Source organism: Colossoma macropomum, unplaced genomic scaffold (genome assembly GCF_904425465.1).
Source record: "Colossoma macropomum unplaced genomic scaffold, Colossoma_macropomum, whole genome shotgun sequence".
NCBI lineage: Eukaryota > Metazoa > Chordata > Actinopteri > Characiformes > Serrasalmidae > Colossoma > Colossoma macropomum.
Genome location: NW_023494784.1, coordinates 11,002,547 through 11,017,238, shown reverse-complemented (window position 1 = coordinate 11,017,238; position 14,692 = coordinate 11,002,547). Strand labels below are relative to the sequence as shown.

The 14,692-nt window shown below is 39.5% G+C and overlaps 1 protein-coding gene across 1 annotated transcript in view; it reads right to left on the bottom strand.

Annotated features, from left to right (window-relative positions):
- cps1 (carbamoyl-phosphate synthase 1, mitochondrial) overlaps positions 1-9,822 on the bottom strand; it is an 89,379-nt gene extending 79,557 nt beyond the window's left edge. Inside the window, exons 1-7 of the mRNA XM_036577631.1 lie at positions 9,534-9,822; positions 7,917-8,026; positions 6,112-6,256; positions 4,306-4,395; positions 590-646; positions 390-482; positions 225-314 (exon numbers count right to left, since the gene is read on the bottom strand). Coding sequence (XP_036433524.1) covers positions 225-314; positions 390-482; positions 590-646; positions 4,306-4,395; positions 6,112-6,256; positions 7,917-8,026; positions 9,534-9,617 — 669 coding nt within the window. The 5' untranslated portion in view covers positions 9,618-9,822. The remainder of the gene's footprint in view (positions 1-224; positions 315-389; positions 483-589; positions 647-4,305; positions 4,396-6,111; positions 6,257-7,916; positions 8,027-9,533) is intronic.
- Between the last annotated feature and the right edge of the window lie 4,870 nt (positions 9,823-14,692).

The following is a 14,692-nucleotide window of genomic DNA, read 5'->3' as shown; positions in this document are numbered from 1 at the left end:
ACAGATGTAGTGATGGGTACATTTTTCATTTTGGCCAAAGTGTCCCTTTAACCTGAAGATCAAGTCTAGTTTAAGACCTACAGCTATTCTAACAGTATTCTTACTGCTAAAAGATTATTATTACAAATGCCTTGGTTAGAATAATCTCAATCTGGGTGTTTATACCAAGTTAGGATCATTAAGGATTACACACCTGTCTAAAATGACCACCTTAAATGTCCTACCTTGACCAGCAGTCTGATTATGTTGTGCTTGATCCCACAGTCCACTGCCACCACTTTGATAGGGTTGCCTTTACCGAACACTTGGGTTTCCTTGAACAGAAAGAGCAGTTACAACAGTCTGCTCTAGTGCAAACAGTCAACAACACCACTGGAGATTCTAGCTACCTTTGTAGAGACTTCTGCCACAAGATTCCTCTTGTTTGGATCAGTTATTTCTACAGGCTGCCCTTCAAACTCAATCTTCCCCAAAACTGTGCCCTGATGAAAGAAATAAAACCATACAATCATAAGAAAACAAGAAATGTGACATTTAAAGAAAAACTGTTAAGGCCTTCCATAAGAGAGGAAATGAATGAGGTGCCTACCTTGTCTCGGATGATCTTAGTCAGCATCCTAGTATCCATGCCGTATAGAGCTGGCACCTTCAAAACGAGTAGCATCAAACCAAATGCAATAGCATCTTTAATATAGTAAAGGACTAAAACAGTCTGCTCATAGGCCCATATGAATAAAAAAGGAAGCAGAAGTGAGCCCAGATATTCTAGACCCCATGAGTCAAACACAAGGCCTTCGGGCCTGACAATACCATCTGGCCCACAGAAGCATTTTAATTTTCCATTAATATTGGCTCATTTTACAGTGCACTGCACTGCATTTCCCAGCATGCACTGCAACGTAATATGCGCTCGGACTCTCCTACCCCAACAACAGTCTACACAATTCTACAGAGTTGCACACCAGTCCTATCACCAAACAACACTGCAGTTCAGCCAAAAAAAGGCACTTAACGTCAGCTCAGCAGCTCAGAAACTGAGCCCAAGTCTTAATGAACTTACAGTAAAGAAAGGATGCCAGGTGTCTAGTTTGAGCAAACAGGTAAGTTTAAAAGACTGAGCTCCTGGGGACATTTAAATTTTGAATATCTCCAGTATTCATGTAATATTTCAAGGTCTACTGCAAGTGCCTGTATTTGACTGTTGAAGTTTTTGCATATTTTGAATAAACAATGGTCAGTTTGGTTTATGGCAAAATGTTAACTATAAATGAAATAAAATATAGGTGTTTTCTGGCCCACGGATTTCATGAGATTTTCTAATATGGGCCTTTTAGTGGCTGATTTTGACACCCTTGTTCTAGACCAGGGTTTCTCAACCTGTGGGCTGCGGACCACCAGTGGGCCGTGAAGCACCTTGGTCCAAGGGCCTGTACTCAGCGGAAGACAGTCATTTGTAGTGGGCCGGTAAAGATGTATAAATAAAATATCTCAGTCACAGGCTAATTAAACGTCATCAGTTTGAGACGACACAGCTGTGGGCGCGCAGTGCAGAGTTAGCCAGAGAAGGAGGGGTTCCTCAGGGTGTTTCTCCCACCTTGTTTGTTGACGACCTATCAAACTTTTTTCTTTAGTTCGCCCCGTTTTGACGTCTGAACACACCACTCATATTCAGGTCTGTATCAGACGCCGGTTTAGCAAAACCCGTGGATCTCGGAAGCAGAGATCATGTAAGGATCATTATTATTATTGTTGTTGACTGTGATGGCGCTGATCCAAAAGCCCACTGAGTGGAGTGGGTTTATTTCAAATGAGGCGCTAAAACCCTCAAAACTAAAGAGACTCCAGACCAAACAGTGACTTCTGTGGGAGCCACAAGTGTTTTTTGCAGTGAAAACCTGATGGACTGCAGCTTCAAATCACGGTCCACATCTACATCTCCCTTTTTTTCTTTTTCTTCTTTTTTGACATCTCTGCAAACATATGTTTTTTTTTTAACATAACTACAAATTTTGGTTTCTGTGATTGAAGTAAAATCGACGATCTGATCTTTACAGGCGCTGATTCACAGGTTTTCAGTGTGAGCAATTAAGAAAAAAAACTATTTAAAACCTCTTATTCTCCAGGGTTAACTTAGGTTTTTCCATCTAAATTTACATGTCCAAATTCTAAGGCAAATTATTCATAACTGCATTGAATAAATATAAAGTGTTGGCGTTTTTTCTGTAAAAGTTCCCCTCAGAACAGAAAATGTGTTTTATGATCATAAACATAATGTCATATGCTTACAATTTACTGCTGAAAGCCAAAAATCTTAGACGCTCTTTGTATTTTTTTATAAAAATAATTTTTACAGAGCAGATCACTGAAGAGACGCCATTTATAGCCCAGATTTGTGGAAAATGGGTCGACTTTCAGTAGAAAAAAAAATTCAGAGTTCAGCTTCTTTTATTATAAGGGTTTAAAATTACATCACCCATCTATTTGACTGGAAAGAAGACAGTTACAGCTCTCATACGACCCCCACCTTTTGAAAGTCGCCTATGAAATATGAAAGTTATGAAGAATATGATGAAGTGCGTTTTGGAATCACCGGTGGTTTCATGGAGTTAAAAAGGTTAAAAAAAAGTTGGTTTTATTTCTTTTGTGGGCTGCTATGCTTTACAGTTACAAACAGGTGGGCCATGGGGTGGAAAAGTTTGAGAACCCCTGTTCTAGACCATTGGTTCTTGATTCTGGTCGTGGAGTACGACTGCCCTGCCCTGCATGTTGTAGTGTTGTCACCCACTTGAACTTCGTTAGTTGATTAAAGGCCTCAGGGGTGCTGGGAGCAAGGAAGCTATAAAATGTGCAGGAAAGAAATGTTTAGCTGATACTACTTGTTTAACCAGCTGGTCTCAGTCATGTCTAATCAAATCTGCAGCCACATCGGCCCTTTGCGGGTAAGATCGGCCACCCCGGCTTAGATTTCTCTAAAATTTCAGCCTCAAAAAACCTTTAAAATTCAACCACAGTTAACTCGTTTTATGACAGCTCTTAAGACCTTTCTCTGCTAACCCACTCTAGCTATTATTAATCCTCATGTGCATGCAAAAGACAGAAAATTCAGTGTTGGATTGAGCAAAGCTTGAAGCCCCAGGGAACATGTACAAAGTATGTCCCGTGAATAACCTTCCAATGACCAATAACCGACGGATTTCTCCTCCCTCTATATAAACTGGGCAGTCCTAGTCTTGAGCAGTGCTTATGTAAGCAATCCCCTCAATGACCAGCACAGTTTTGTGGTTCCCCTACTCAAACAGACCCACTAACCCTGGCAATTAACCGATGAGTTGAATCAGGTGTGTTTCAGCAGTCAAATCACCAAACTCTGCTGGACATCGACCCCGGAGTTGTGCACCCCTGCCCTAAATGCACACCCAGCAGCGGAGGGAATAAGTCAATAAGAACCTTAACATTATGACCACCTCTCGCTTATTGTCCATTTTATCAGCTCCACTTACTATATAGGTGCACTTTGTAGTTCTACAGTTACAGACTGTAGTCCATCTGTTTCTCTGCATACTTTGTTAGCCCCCTTTTACCCTGTTCTTCAGTGGTCAGGACCCCCATGGACCCTCACAGAGCAGGTACTATTTGGCTGGTGGATCATTCTCAGCACTGTAGTAACACTGATGTGGTGGTGGTGTGTTAGTGTGTGTTGTGCTGGTCTGAGTGGATCAGACACAGCAGTGCTGCTGGTGTTTTTAAACGCCTCAGTGTCACTGCTGGACTGAGAATAGTCCACCAACCAAAAATATCCAGCCAACAGCGTCCTGTGGGCAGCGTCCTGTGACCACTGATGAAGGACTAGAGGATGACCAACACAAACTGTGCAGCAGCAGATGAGCTATCGTCTCTGACTTTACATCTACAAGGTGGACTGACAAGGTAGGAGTGTCTAATAGAGTGGACAGTGAGTGGACATTGTCAAACTACAAAGTACACCTATATAGTAAGTAGAGCTGATAAAATGGACTATGAGTGTAAGAACAAGGAGGTGGTTGTAATGTTATGGCTGGTTGATGTAAATGTTTTTAGTGAGCCACAGTCACAGCAGGATCTACAGCACTGCCTGTAAGCCTGTTTCAATCAATTCCCCCCACTTTACTCACACTGTTGTGTTTAGTTCTGCTTCAGTGTAGCGAAGCAGGCTGGGAATGTTTCTCTAAAACAGTGATTCCCACCCCAGCAATCAGGGCCCCACTGTTCTAGACAAGGCCATTACAATCACAGCACAGCGCTCAGTAATGTCACTTTTCCACATACCTTCTCTTCTTGCAGCCACTGTGCCAGAGACTTCACTGAGTTCCAGTGGCTGAAGTCATGGCTATAGTCCTGCACCAGCAGTCCCGACACCTGCCAACACCACATCACATAAATACTGAGTCACTCATGATGTAAATACAACTTTTTAGGGATACATTTATACAGAATTTCCAACGATAATACCAATATCAATACATTTTAAAACAAGTTCACACTGTAATCTATACATGAAGTGCAGTAAGCTTAAAATCTGATATATCGTGCACCCAACAAGTTTTTATATCAGTGTTACATATTAATTATGAGGATGTAACATTCTTCATTAACTACATTTCCATCCAAAGGATTTTTCACAGAAAATGTTTAACGTTTCAAAAAGTTTCTAAACATACACTGCAAAAAATGGTATCTTGTCAAGTGAAATTATCTAAAATCTAGTTAATCTATCTTACAGTTCTAATTTTGACATGGTTGTGCACCTACTATAAGATTGTCTAGCTTATTTCTTGACATTATTTACTTGTTTCAGGTAATTTTATCAAGTAAAATTGTCTCACTACACTGGCAGACAATTTTGCTGGTTTCAAGCACATTTCTTAGAACAAGCAACATTATCTGCCAATATAGTGAGATAAATCTACTTAACAAAATTACTCAAAACAAGTTAAAAAATGTAGAAATAAGTTAAATAATCTTAAATTAAGCTTACAACAATCTCAACAAGAGAAATATTAGATATATTGACCATATTTAAGATAATTGTACTTGACAAGATACCATTTTTGCAGTGTAGGATAAGGAAACAGATTTTTTTGGTAATATTTGTTGAATGTTAACCAAACCTATTTTTCCTTCAGCTTTAGCAGATAAACTGTTTGTCAGTACCTGAAACGTTGCAAAACCCTACACTGCAAAAATGATTTTCCCCAGGAAAAAAATGCATTTATGTGATGGATATTCCTCACATGCCTCTTACAACAAACACAAACAGCATGGCGGAGAGGTTTAGCTGGACTGAGAAGGTGAACATAATGTTTTTATGTTTTTTAAATTTTGAAAGGATCACCGCCACTTTTTTTTAGCTCTGACAGAGAGAAATGTCCAGAAAAAGGTTACAGCTGTTCTAAAAGGAAAGCGCTCAAACAGCTCTACGTGGCAGGGAAACGAGATCTCTTGCGCAACTGTTCTGATGGGAAAAAAAAATAATAAGACGAAGAATAATAAAGTGAAATTATAATCAAATAAACAAAATTTCTTTATCTGGAAATTCAGGTTATGGGGAACTCAGTTAAAGGACATTAAATATGCAACATTAAATAAGTCAAACAACATTTTTTTTATCAATAATAACATACATGATCATTTTTTGCAGTAAACGACTTCATTATGTAAAAGTCATTACTACAACTCAGTTTGATGAAAAATAAAACAGCTGCAAAACGGTTTCAATGCTTTTTTCAGTGCATCACTTGCAGAAACATAGCTTCTGTTACATTTCAGAGAGAAAATGAGAATAAAATTGAATGGTTGCTGGAAAACGAGAGATCAGAAATGGCTTAAACGGCGCCACCGCCATCTCAGGCGCAACACTGACATATAAATGTAAACAGTTTCCAGTTTCCTTCAGGATAAATAAAAATTATCTTATCATAAAATTGTTTCAGTGAGTGCACAATCACTTGAAAGCCACTCCTACTGCACTACTAACGATGAGTATAATATAAGCAACACTGACTTAGCTGCAAGTGGGGCTTCAAATCACAAACCACTACACTAGATGATGACAATGTAGGGAAAGACACCCACCTGAATGCGATCAGACTCCACATTCTTTCTCAGTCCCAACTCGTCAAGCTCCTCTGTGTTGGGTACACCATAGTTGCCCACAATGGGGTATGTAAGGGTGAGGATCTGACCTCTGTAACTGGGATCTGTGAGGGCTTCTGGATACCTGAAAGAGAAATAATCAGCATTAAAACACATCATCACATCAGCTTAGACTCAATAATACAAAACACATTTATACCCTTATCTTAACTTTATGTTCTAGGATTTATCATGGATTTTATCTTGTACTGTCTTTGTTTCTGTTTTGTTCTGACATTGTTTACTGTCTTAAAACTTTGTTAATGACCTTCTTACTTTATGTTTTGCAAAGTGCTATATACACAAATCAGGCATAACATTATGACCACCTCCTTGTTTCTACGCTCATTGTCCATTGTCGTTTTATGACAGCTCTTAAGACCTTTCTCTGCTAACCCACTCTAGCTATTATTAATCCTCATGTGCATGCAAAAGACAGAAAATTCAGTGTTGGATTGAGCAAAGCTTGAAGCCCCAGGGAACATGTACAAAGTATGTCCCGTGAATAACCTTCCAATGACCAATAACCGACGGATTTCTCCTCCCTCTATATAAACTGGGCAGTCCTAGTCTTGAGCAGTGCTTATGTAAGCAATCCCCTCAATGACCAGCACAGTTTTGTGGTTCCCCTACTCAAACAGACCCACTAACCCTGGCAATTAACCGATGAGTTGAATCAGGTGTGTTTCAGCAGTCAAATCACCAAACTCTGCTGGACATCGACCCCGGAGTTGTGCACCCCTGCCCTAAATGCACACCCAGCAGCGGAGGGAATAAGTCAATAAGAACCTTAACATTATGACCATCTCTCGCTTATTGTCCATTTTATCAGCTCCACTTACTATATAGGTGCACTTTGTAGTTCTACAGTTACAGACTGTAGTCCATCTGTTTCTCTGCATACTTTGTTAGCCCCCCATTACCCTGTTCTTCAGTGGTCAGGACCCCCATGGACCCTCACAGAGCAGGTACTGTTTGGGTGGTGGGTCATTCTCAGCACTGCAGTAACACTGATGTGGTGGTGGTGTGTTAGTGTGTGTTGTGCTGGTCTGAGTGGATCAGACACAACAGTGCTGCTGGAGTTTTTAAATGCCTGACAAGGTAGGAGTGTCTAATAGAGTGGACAGTGAGTGGACACAGTGTTTAAAAACTCCAGCAGCACTGCTGTGTCTGATCCACTCAGACCAGCGCAACACACACTAACACACCACCACCACGTCAGTGTTACTGCAGTGCTGAAAATGATCCACCACCCAAACAGTACCTGCTCTGTGAGGGTCCATGGGGGTCCTGACCACTGAAGAACAGGGTAAAAGGGGGCTAACAAAGTATGCAGAGAAACAGATGGACTACAGTCTGTAACTGTAGAACTACAAAGTGCACCTATATAGTAAGTGGAGCTGATAAAATGGACAATGAGCGTAGAAACAAGGAGGTGGTCATAATGTTATGCCTGATCGGTGTAAATCCATGTTACATTTCTATTTCACACTAACACAATTTTTGGCAGCAGTAAGTAAAGTGAAAAATAAAATTACGTTATGTTTTATTCTTGTAGAAAAGTGGAATAAATCATTTCAATGCACCACTTTTTTCAGTGAAAGTAAGATCACCAGTGTTTACTTCATTCACAGCTTAAGTTAACTCGTCATCTGAACTTTCTGACCACATTTTCTCACAGATTCCTCTCAGTGACCGTATTCAGTGTTTTTCAGGCTCACAAAGCTGCGGACGAGCCTCCTCACCCCACAAGCCCTGTGTTGAACACCAGCTCTCCAGCCGCTGACCACCTATGGCCAAAGGAGTAGCCCTTCATCACTGTGCCATCCTCGAGTACCAGGTGTGCCGTCTGGGCCTGTAAACAAAGACAGCCTGTACTAGTGACACACTTCTGTTCTCAGCAAAGTGTTGCAATTACACGAGGCTTTGTCGCTGCATGCAGGAGTGATGCAATATTACACCAGCCTGGCAGGTTCGGTGTTCCAGAAAGCCAGCAATGTGTTTCCAGCTTACAGACCACAGGGAATGAGATATACAATAATAAGAAATACAAGAAATCCTGCTTAAAAACTAGCTGGGCAACAAAGAGGATTAAAGGCAGGAAAGCAGTACGTGGGCAAGTGTGAGTCGAAGTCAAATTCAGCTCACAAACTTTGCTTTAGCCCAGCATTTATATGTTCTGTTTATATATTAGTTCATTTATACATTCATTCATTCTCTCTGGCTAGATTTAGCCAGCTACTTAGCAAGCTAAAGCTTGTTGTAAACATTTCTGAACCAAAACGTCCAGTCAGGTAACATTAATTCAACAAGTCAAGGCCACATTCATGTCATTCGTCTTTGATATATAAGAGAAACACAGTCCTGATGAACAGCCAAGACAAACTAGTTAGATAATGGTTAATCTAGAAAGCTATCTAGGTTAGCTAGTTAACTGGTGGCTGGAAAATACATTTATTAGTTAACTTAACTGACACTTAGTGAGGTGTGTTGGCCTTAATGTGAATTATATGAGCTGTGTGAGGGTTAATAAGTGCTGCTAGAGGGTTAAATGTGAATAAAGTGAGCTGTTATAAGGAGTTAATGTGAGTAATGTGAGAAATTAGAGTTAATGTTGATAATATTAGTGTTGTGAAATGAGAATAATTTGAATGATAATAGTAACATTACTGTCAGTGTGAATATTAGCTAGTACTGTGAGTCAATGTGAGAGATATTAGCTAGTACTGTGAGAGTTAATGTGAGAGATATTAGCTAGTACTGTGAGAGTTAATGTGAGAGATATTAGCTAGTACTGTGAGAGTTAATGTGAGAGATATTAGCTAGTACTGTGAGAGTTAATGTGAGTGATATTAGCTAGTACTGTGAGGGTGAATGTGAGAGATATTAGCTAGTACTGTGAGGGTGAATGTGAGTGATATTAGCTAGTACTGTGAGGGTGAATGTGAGAGATATTAGCTAGTACTGTGAGAGTGAATGTGAGAGATATTAGCTAGTACTGTGAGGGTGAATGTGAGTGATATTAGCTAGTACTGTGAGAGTGAATGTGAGAGAGATTAGCTAGTACTGTGAGGGTGAATGTGAGTGATATTAGCTAGTCCTGTGAGGGTGAATGTGAGAGATATTAGCTAGTACTGTGAGGGTGAATGTGAGAGATATTAGCTAGTACTGTGAGGGTGAATGTGAGAGATATTAGCTAGTACTGTGAGGGTGAATGTGAGAGATATTAGCTAGTACTGTGAGAGTGATTGTGAGTGATATTAGCTAGTACTGTGAGGGTGAATGTGAGAGATATTAGCTAGTACTGTGAGGGTGAATGTGAGAGATATTAGCTAGTACGGTGAGGTGACCGTGTCCGTTACCTTCAGGCTAAATAAGCGTTGAGATGGTGACGTCGGTCCGCGCGGCCAGCGGCGCTTCAGCAGCGCGGCGGCTCCTCTCAGCATTTTAGTCCGGTTTTCTCGCGCTAATTCCAGTACTTTAATCGCACGCGGGACTCCGTGCGTTGAGAGAGACGGTGCACGGCGAGCTGAGCCGAGTTTAAGAAACGCCGAGCGCGGAGAAACAGAAAAAAATCACTGAATGAATGAGTGACGTGTCGTCGTCGCCCCAAACGCTGAGGGCGCGAGCACCAGACCACACCGCTCCGCCCCGCCCACTCCACCACAGTCCGCCACACTCCTGTAAACACGTGGGGAACTTTGAGAGTGTCTAACAGCGCCGGTCCGGCCTGCACCCGAAAAGTGCAACAAAGTGCCCTTTACGAGGCTGGAGTCAGCTTCTCATTCGCCAGATTCTTGTTCGAATTTGCCCGTTCCACCTTAAATAGTGCAGCAGCTGTTGCACCATTTAAGGTGGAACGGGAAAATTCGAAAGAGAAGCTGGCATATGGCGCTAAAACGAAGCGAAGTGCATGTAAAACGAAGCTTTATTTGGACGCATATTCATTTGCCTATTTTAGTGTTACCCATAAAAGACTCAAAGGCAGCTAAACAGCCTGAAAACACGTCCGCAATAACTAAGTTAAAGGGGAATTTCACCGATTTTTCAAAAATATCTGCATGATTCAGTGGTGGAGATGGAAACAGTCATTCAGAGAGGTTTGGTGTGAAATGGTTCATTGTAGAGAAACTTACAGACTTAGATTTCTTTACAGTGGTGGTGATAGGAACCAGGGGTCACAGTGTCAACAACACAAATACAGCCATTTTATTTACTATCCAAAACCACCAGTGTACTTACATGTGTCTTCTGAGCTTTCCTGTGTAATGTTGATGATGGTAAAGCAGTGGAACATCTAAAAAAAAGAGAATTTAGGGGACTATTTTGAACACCTTAGAACACCCTTCATGTGTCTTTCCACCGTGAATGGATTAAAATACTTTTTTAATCCTAAACTTTATCACAAAACTACCGTAAAACAGTGTCTCAGATAGCAGGCAGTATACTACTAACTGTTTCATGTAGTAACCTTCTGTGAGGGAGCTTTTAAAGGTGGACGTCTGGTTCCTATCACCGCCACTGTGAACAATTCTGATGGTGCATTTCACACCAAACCACTCTACTTTGTTTTCATTTTAACCATTAGATATCCAGAAATATTGAAAAATTGGTGGATTTCCCCTTTAAATCCCTCTATAAATCAGGGGTTCTTAATTCTTGTCCTGAAGTTCCCTGTGCCCTGAACATTTTAATGTTTTCTTGCTCTTGCATAACTTACCACACTGAGTGCATGCTTTTGTAGTGAGGTAACACAAGGGTTTGGAGACACCCTCTCACTTGACGGGGAATCTCCACCGCTTTCTCAAACTTTCTGCGTAATTAAACGGTTAAGATGTAAATAAAGTCATTCAGACAGGTTTAATGTGAAATGCTCCGTTCTAGAGAAGCTTGCACCATCAGAATTGTTCACAATGGTGGTGATGGGAACCAGGCGTCTAAAGCTGCCTCTGAAAGCCACCACGTAAAGATAGCACACAAAATGGTTTCAAATACACTGCACTATCACTATTTTACCATAGTCAACATTACGTATAAAAACACAGAAGAGACACATACATCAGACCACTCTGAATGACTATGTTTACATCTGCATGATTGAACTATACATTTAAATTTTGAAAAAAAGGGTGGAATTCCCCTTTCAACACAGGGGAGGGTTCTTAATTAGCTGATTACACTTTAAAGCAGGGAAACACCAAATTATACAGAGCAGGGGGACCTCCAGGATCAGGATTGTGAACTTTTAAACTATTATAATATTTCAATTTTAAATGTGGACTATGCTGATGTTTAACGGTGTAATATTTGGTGAGCTATACTGACACCAACCAACTTTATTACACACAGACCAACCAAGCACATAACCAACTGTGTGGCCACGGCACCAAATGTAATGCATTTAATAGAACAGTAAGTGCAAAACATAACATAAATGCAGCAAAACTGTATGAAAAGAATGCAGAAATAACTACATTAACTGAACAATAAACTTTAAAGGTGTAAAAAACAACTAAAACCAGTGTTCAGCCTTAAGCCGGGTTGTGATATAAGAACGACTGCATGTGTCATAAAAAGACAAATTCAACGAGAACATCTGTAAACATGAGACAGTATATAGTAACTGCTCATTTTCTTATTTTCCAACTTTTCATTATTTTATTAGTAGTTATTACTAGTTTTTCTCCCCTTCATCTCAACTCAATCCCTAGTTACCATCTTCATCTGTAGTCTCGGTTTTGGGGTGCACACCCAGCTGGATGTGTTCTTCGAGGCTGCGATGAGTTCTCCGAATGACATTCCGATCACTGTGGAATGTGGCTCCTGTTTCCCAAGAGATACACTGTGTGTCTGAAAGTTTGTAGACCGCTGACCATTTCATTTCTTCTGAGATCAAGGATATTGATAAGAAATTTGCCCCCTTTAGCTACAGAAACAGCTTCTACTCTTCTGCAAAGGCTTTACATTAGATGTAGGAACATTGCTGTGAGGATTTGATTGTATTGCTTTTAAACCATGTTTTTAATCCTATCTTACTTATGGTTCCTTGCTCCTTGGTCTTATGGCAAGTATACTAATCTTTAAAGGTAAAGTGTTGATTTTAAAGCTAAAGTATGTAGTTTATAGGTGAAGCATGTCAGTGTTAGAAGGTAGTGTGTCAGTGTTTGAAGGTCAAGTGTACTAAAAGCAATGTCAAGCATGTTGATCTTTAACAACAATTGATGTGTAAAGGCAATATAAAGGAAAGTTCATATGTATCAGAAAACAATTTTAAATATGACTAAATGGCTTACATTTTTGATGCAACCCTGTTTCCAAAAAAGGTTGTGATGCTGTGCAAAATGAAAAAAAAAGAGTGCAAATCATTTAAACCCTATATTTAATTGAAAACAGTACAAAGACAATATATTAAATGCTGAAAGTGGGAAATTTTGTTGTTTTTTGAAAAATATTTGCCCATTTTGACAAAAAAGTTGGGATGGGGGCAACAAAAGACTGGTAAAGTTGTGTAATGCTAAAAAAAAACTGGTGGTCGATTGGCAACAGGTCAGTAATGTGTTTGGATATAAAAAGAGCATCTCAGAGATGAGGAGGGGTTCACCACTCTGTGAAAGACTGCGCAGGCAAATAATGCAACAACTTAAGAATAAAAAGAACTTGAGGATTTCATCATCTATGGTACAAAATATGATTAAAAGATTCAGAGAATCTCTGTATGCAAATCACTGGAAGGCTCAGAAACACTTCTGAAAACCACTGTCTGTGAGCACAGTTCATGACTGCATCCACAAATGCAAGTTAAAACTCTGCCATGCAAAGAAGAAACCACATATAAACAGGATCTAGAAACACTGCTGCCTTCTCTGGGCCAGAGCTCTTTTAAAATGGATTGAGGTGAAGTGGAAAAGTGTCTTGTGGTTTCCGGTGTGGAAATCATGGACACCGCATCTTTTTTGAAAATGACAGAAAAGCATGTTAATTAGGTTGGCCTATCAATTGGAAGCAATTGAAGATTTACATTGCTTACTGTAGGCTGGTGTCAGTAATGCATATCATAGTATAAGATGAATTCAAACAAAGACATCTGGAAAAAAACACAGCCAGGTGTTTATGTTTTAAGACACATGTTTCTTTTTGGGTGAACCTATGGAAGGCAAAGCAACTGTATGGGTGGATACATCATGTTTTTAGAAAGACGTTTAATCATTCACTGACTTATATAAACCTAGAGTATTCCCATTACCAGATTCATTAAGTGTATGCAAGCACATTGGATAAATGTTTCCCAAATCTGTTTTTTTTTTCCTCTTTTCAGTTTGCTATCAGATTATTTTATACATGTAAATGGACTCTGCTGCATGTCTACTGTGGTCTCTTCACTAGTCCACCCAGAGAAAGGTTGTATATGTGTAACTTTAGAAAGCTGACCCTTGCTCCTTCTTCCATGTATGCTATATGTAGCAGCAATGGAATACTCTACTTTGAAGTAGTGGATTTAATGTGGCTAACTGTTAGCAAGAGCAGCTAGCAAGCACAGAGCAATATATCTAGAACACTTAGCAAGCTACATAAATACTCATAAATACCATGCTTCAATTATCAGTCAGAATGGTTTTAAATTATGATGTCTCTAACAGTAAGTTTTTGTATTACTTATTTAAAAGGGAATTCTACTTTTAAAAATGTAAAATTCAATCATTTATATGTTATCAACGTCTTTCAGAGTGGTTTGGTGTGAAACTATTTGTTCTAGAAACTATTTGTTTGTCCAGTGGTGGAGATAGAAACCAGACATTTGGAGAGTTTAAAGCCTCTAAAAGCTCCCTCACAGACAGCTATTGCATAAAATAGTTACAAATGCACTGCCTGGTGTCTGAGACACTGTTTTATATAGATAATTTTGCCCTAAAACATACTTTTCATGGCAATAGGCAGGTGCAGGGCATGTTAAGGCAAAATAGTTTCCAAAGAAAACTTGCCATTATCATAACATTACAAACATTATCAGCGTTACCATTATCAACATTATGAACATTATCAGCATTACCATCATCAACATTACCAACATTATCAACATTACCAACATTATCAGCATTACCATCATCAGCATTACCATGATCAGCATTATCAACATTATCAGCATCACCATTATCATTACCGATATTATCAACATTATCAGCATTACCATCATCAACATTACCGATATTATCAACATTATCAGCATTACCATCATCAACATTACCGACATTATCAACTTTGCCTACATTACCAACATTATCAGCGTGATCAAGAATATCAATATTACCTACATTACCAACATTATCAATATTACCAACATTATCAATGTTCTCAACATTAGAAACATTAGAAATATTATCATTATTACCAATGTTATCAACATTACTAGCATTATCAACATTACCAGCATTACCAGCATTATCAGCATTATCAACATTACCAAAATTACCAGCATTGTTAACATTATCAACATTATCAACATTGTCACATATAGTGGTTCACA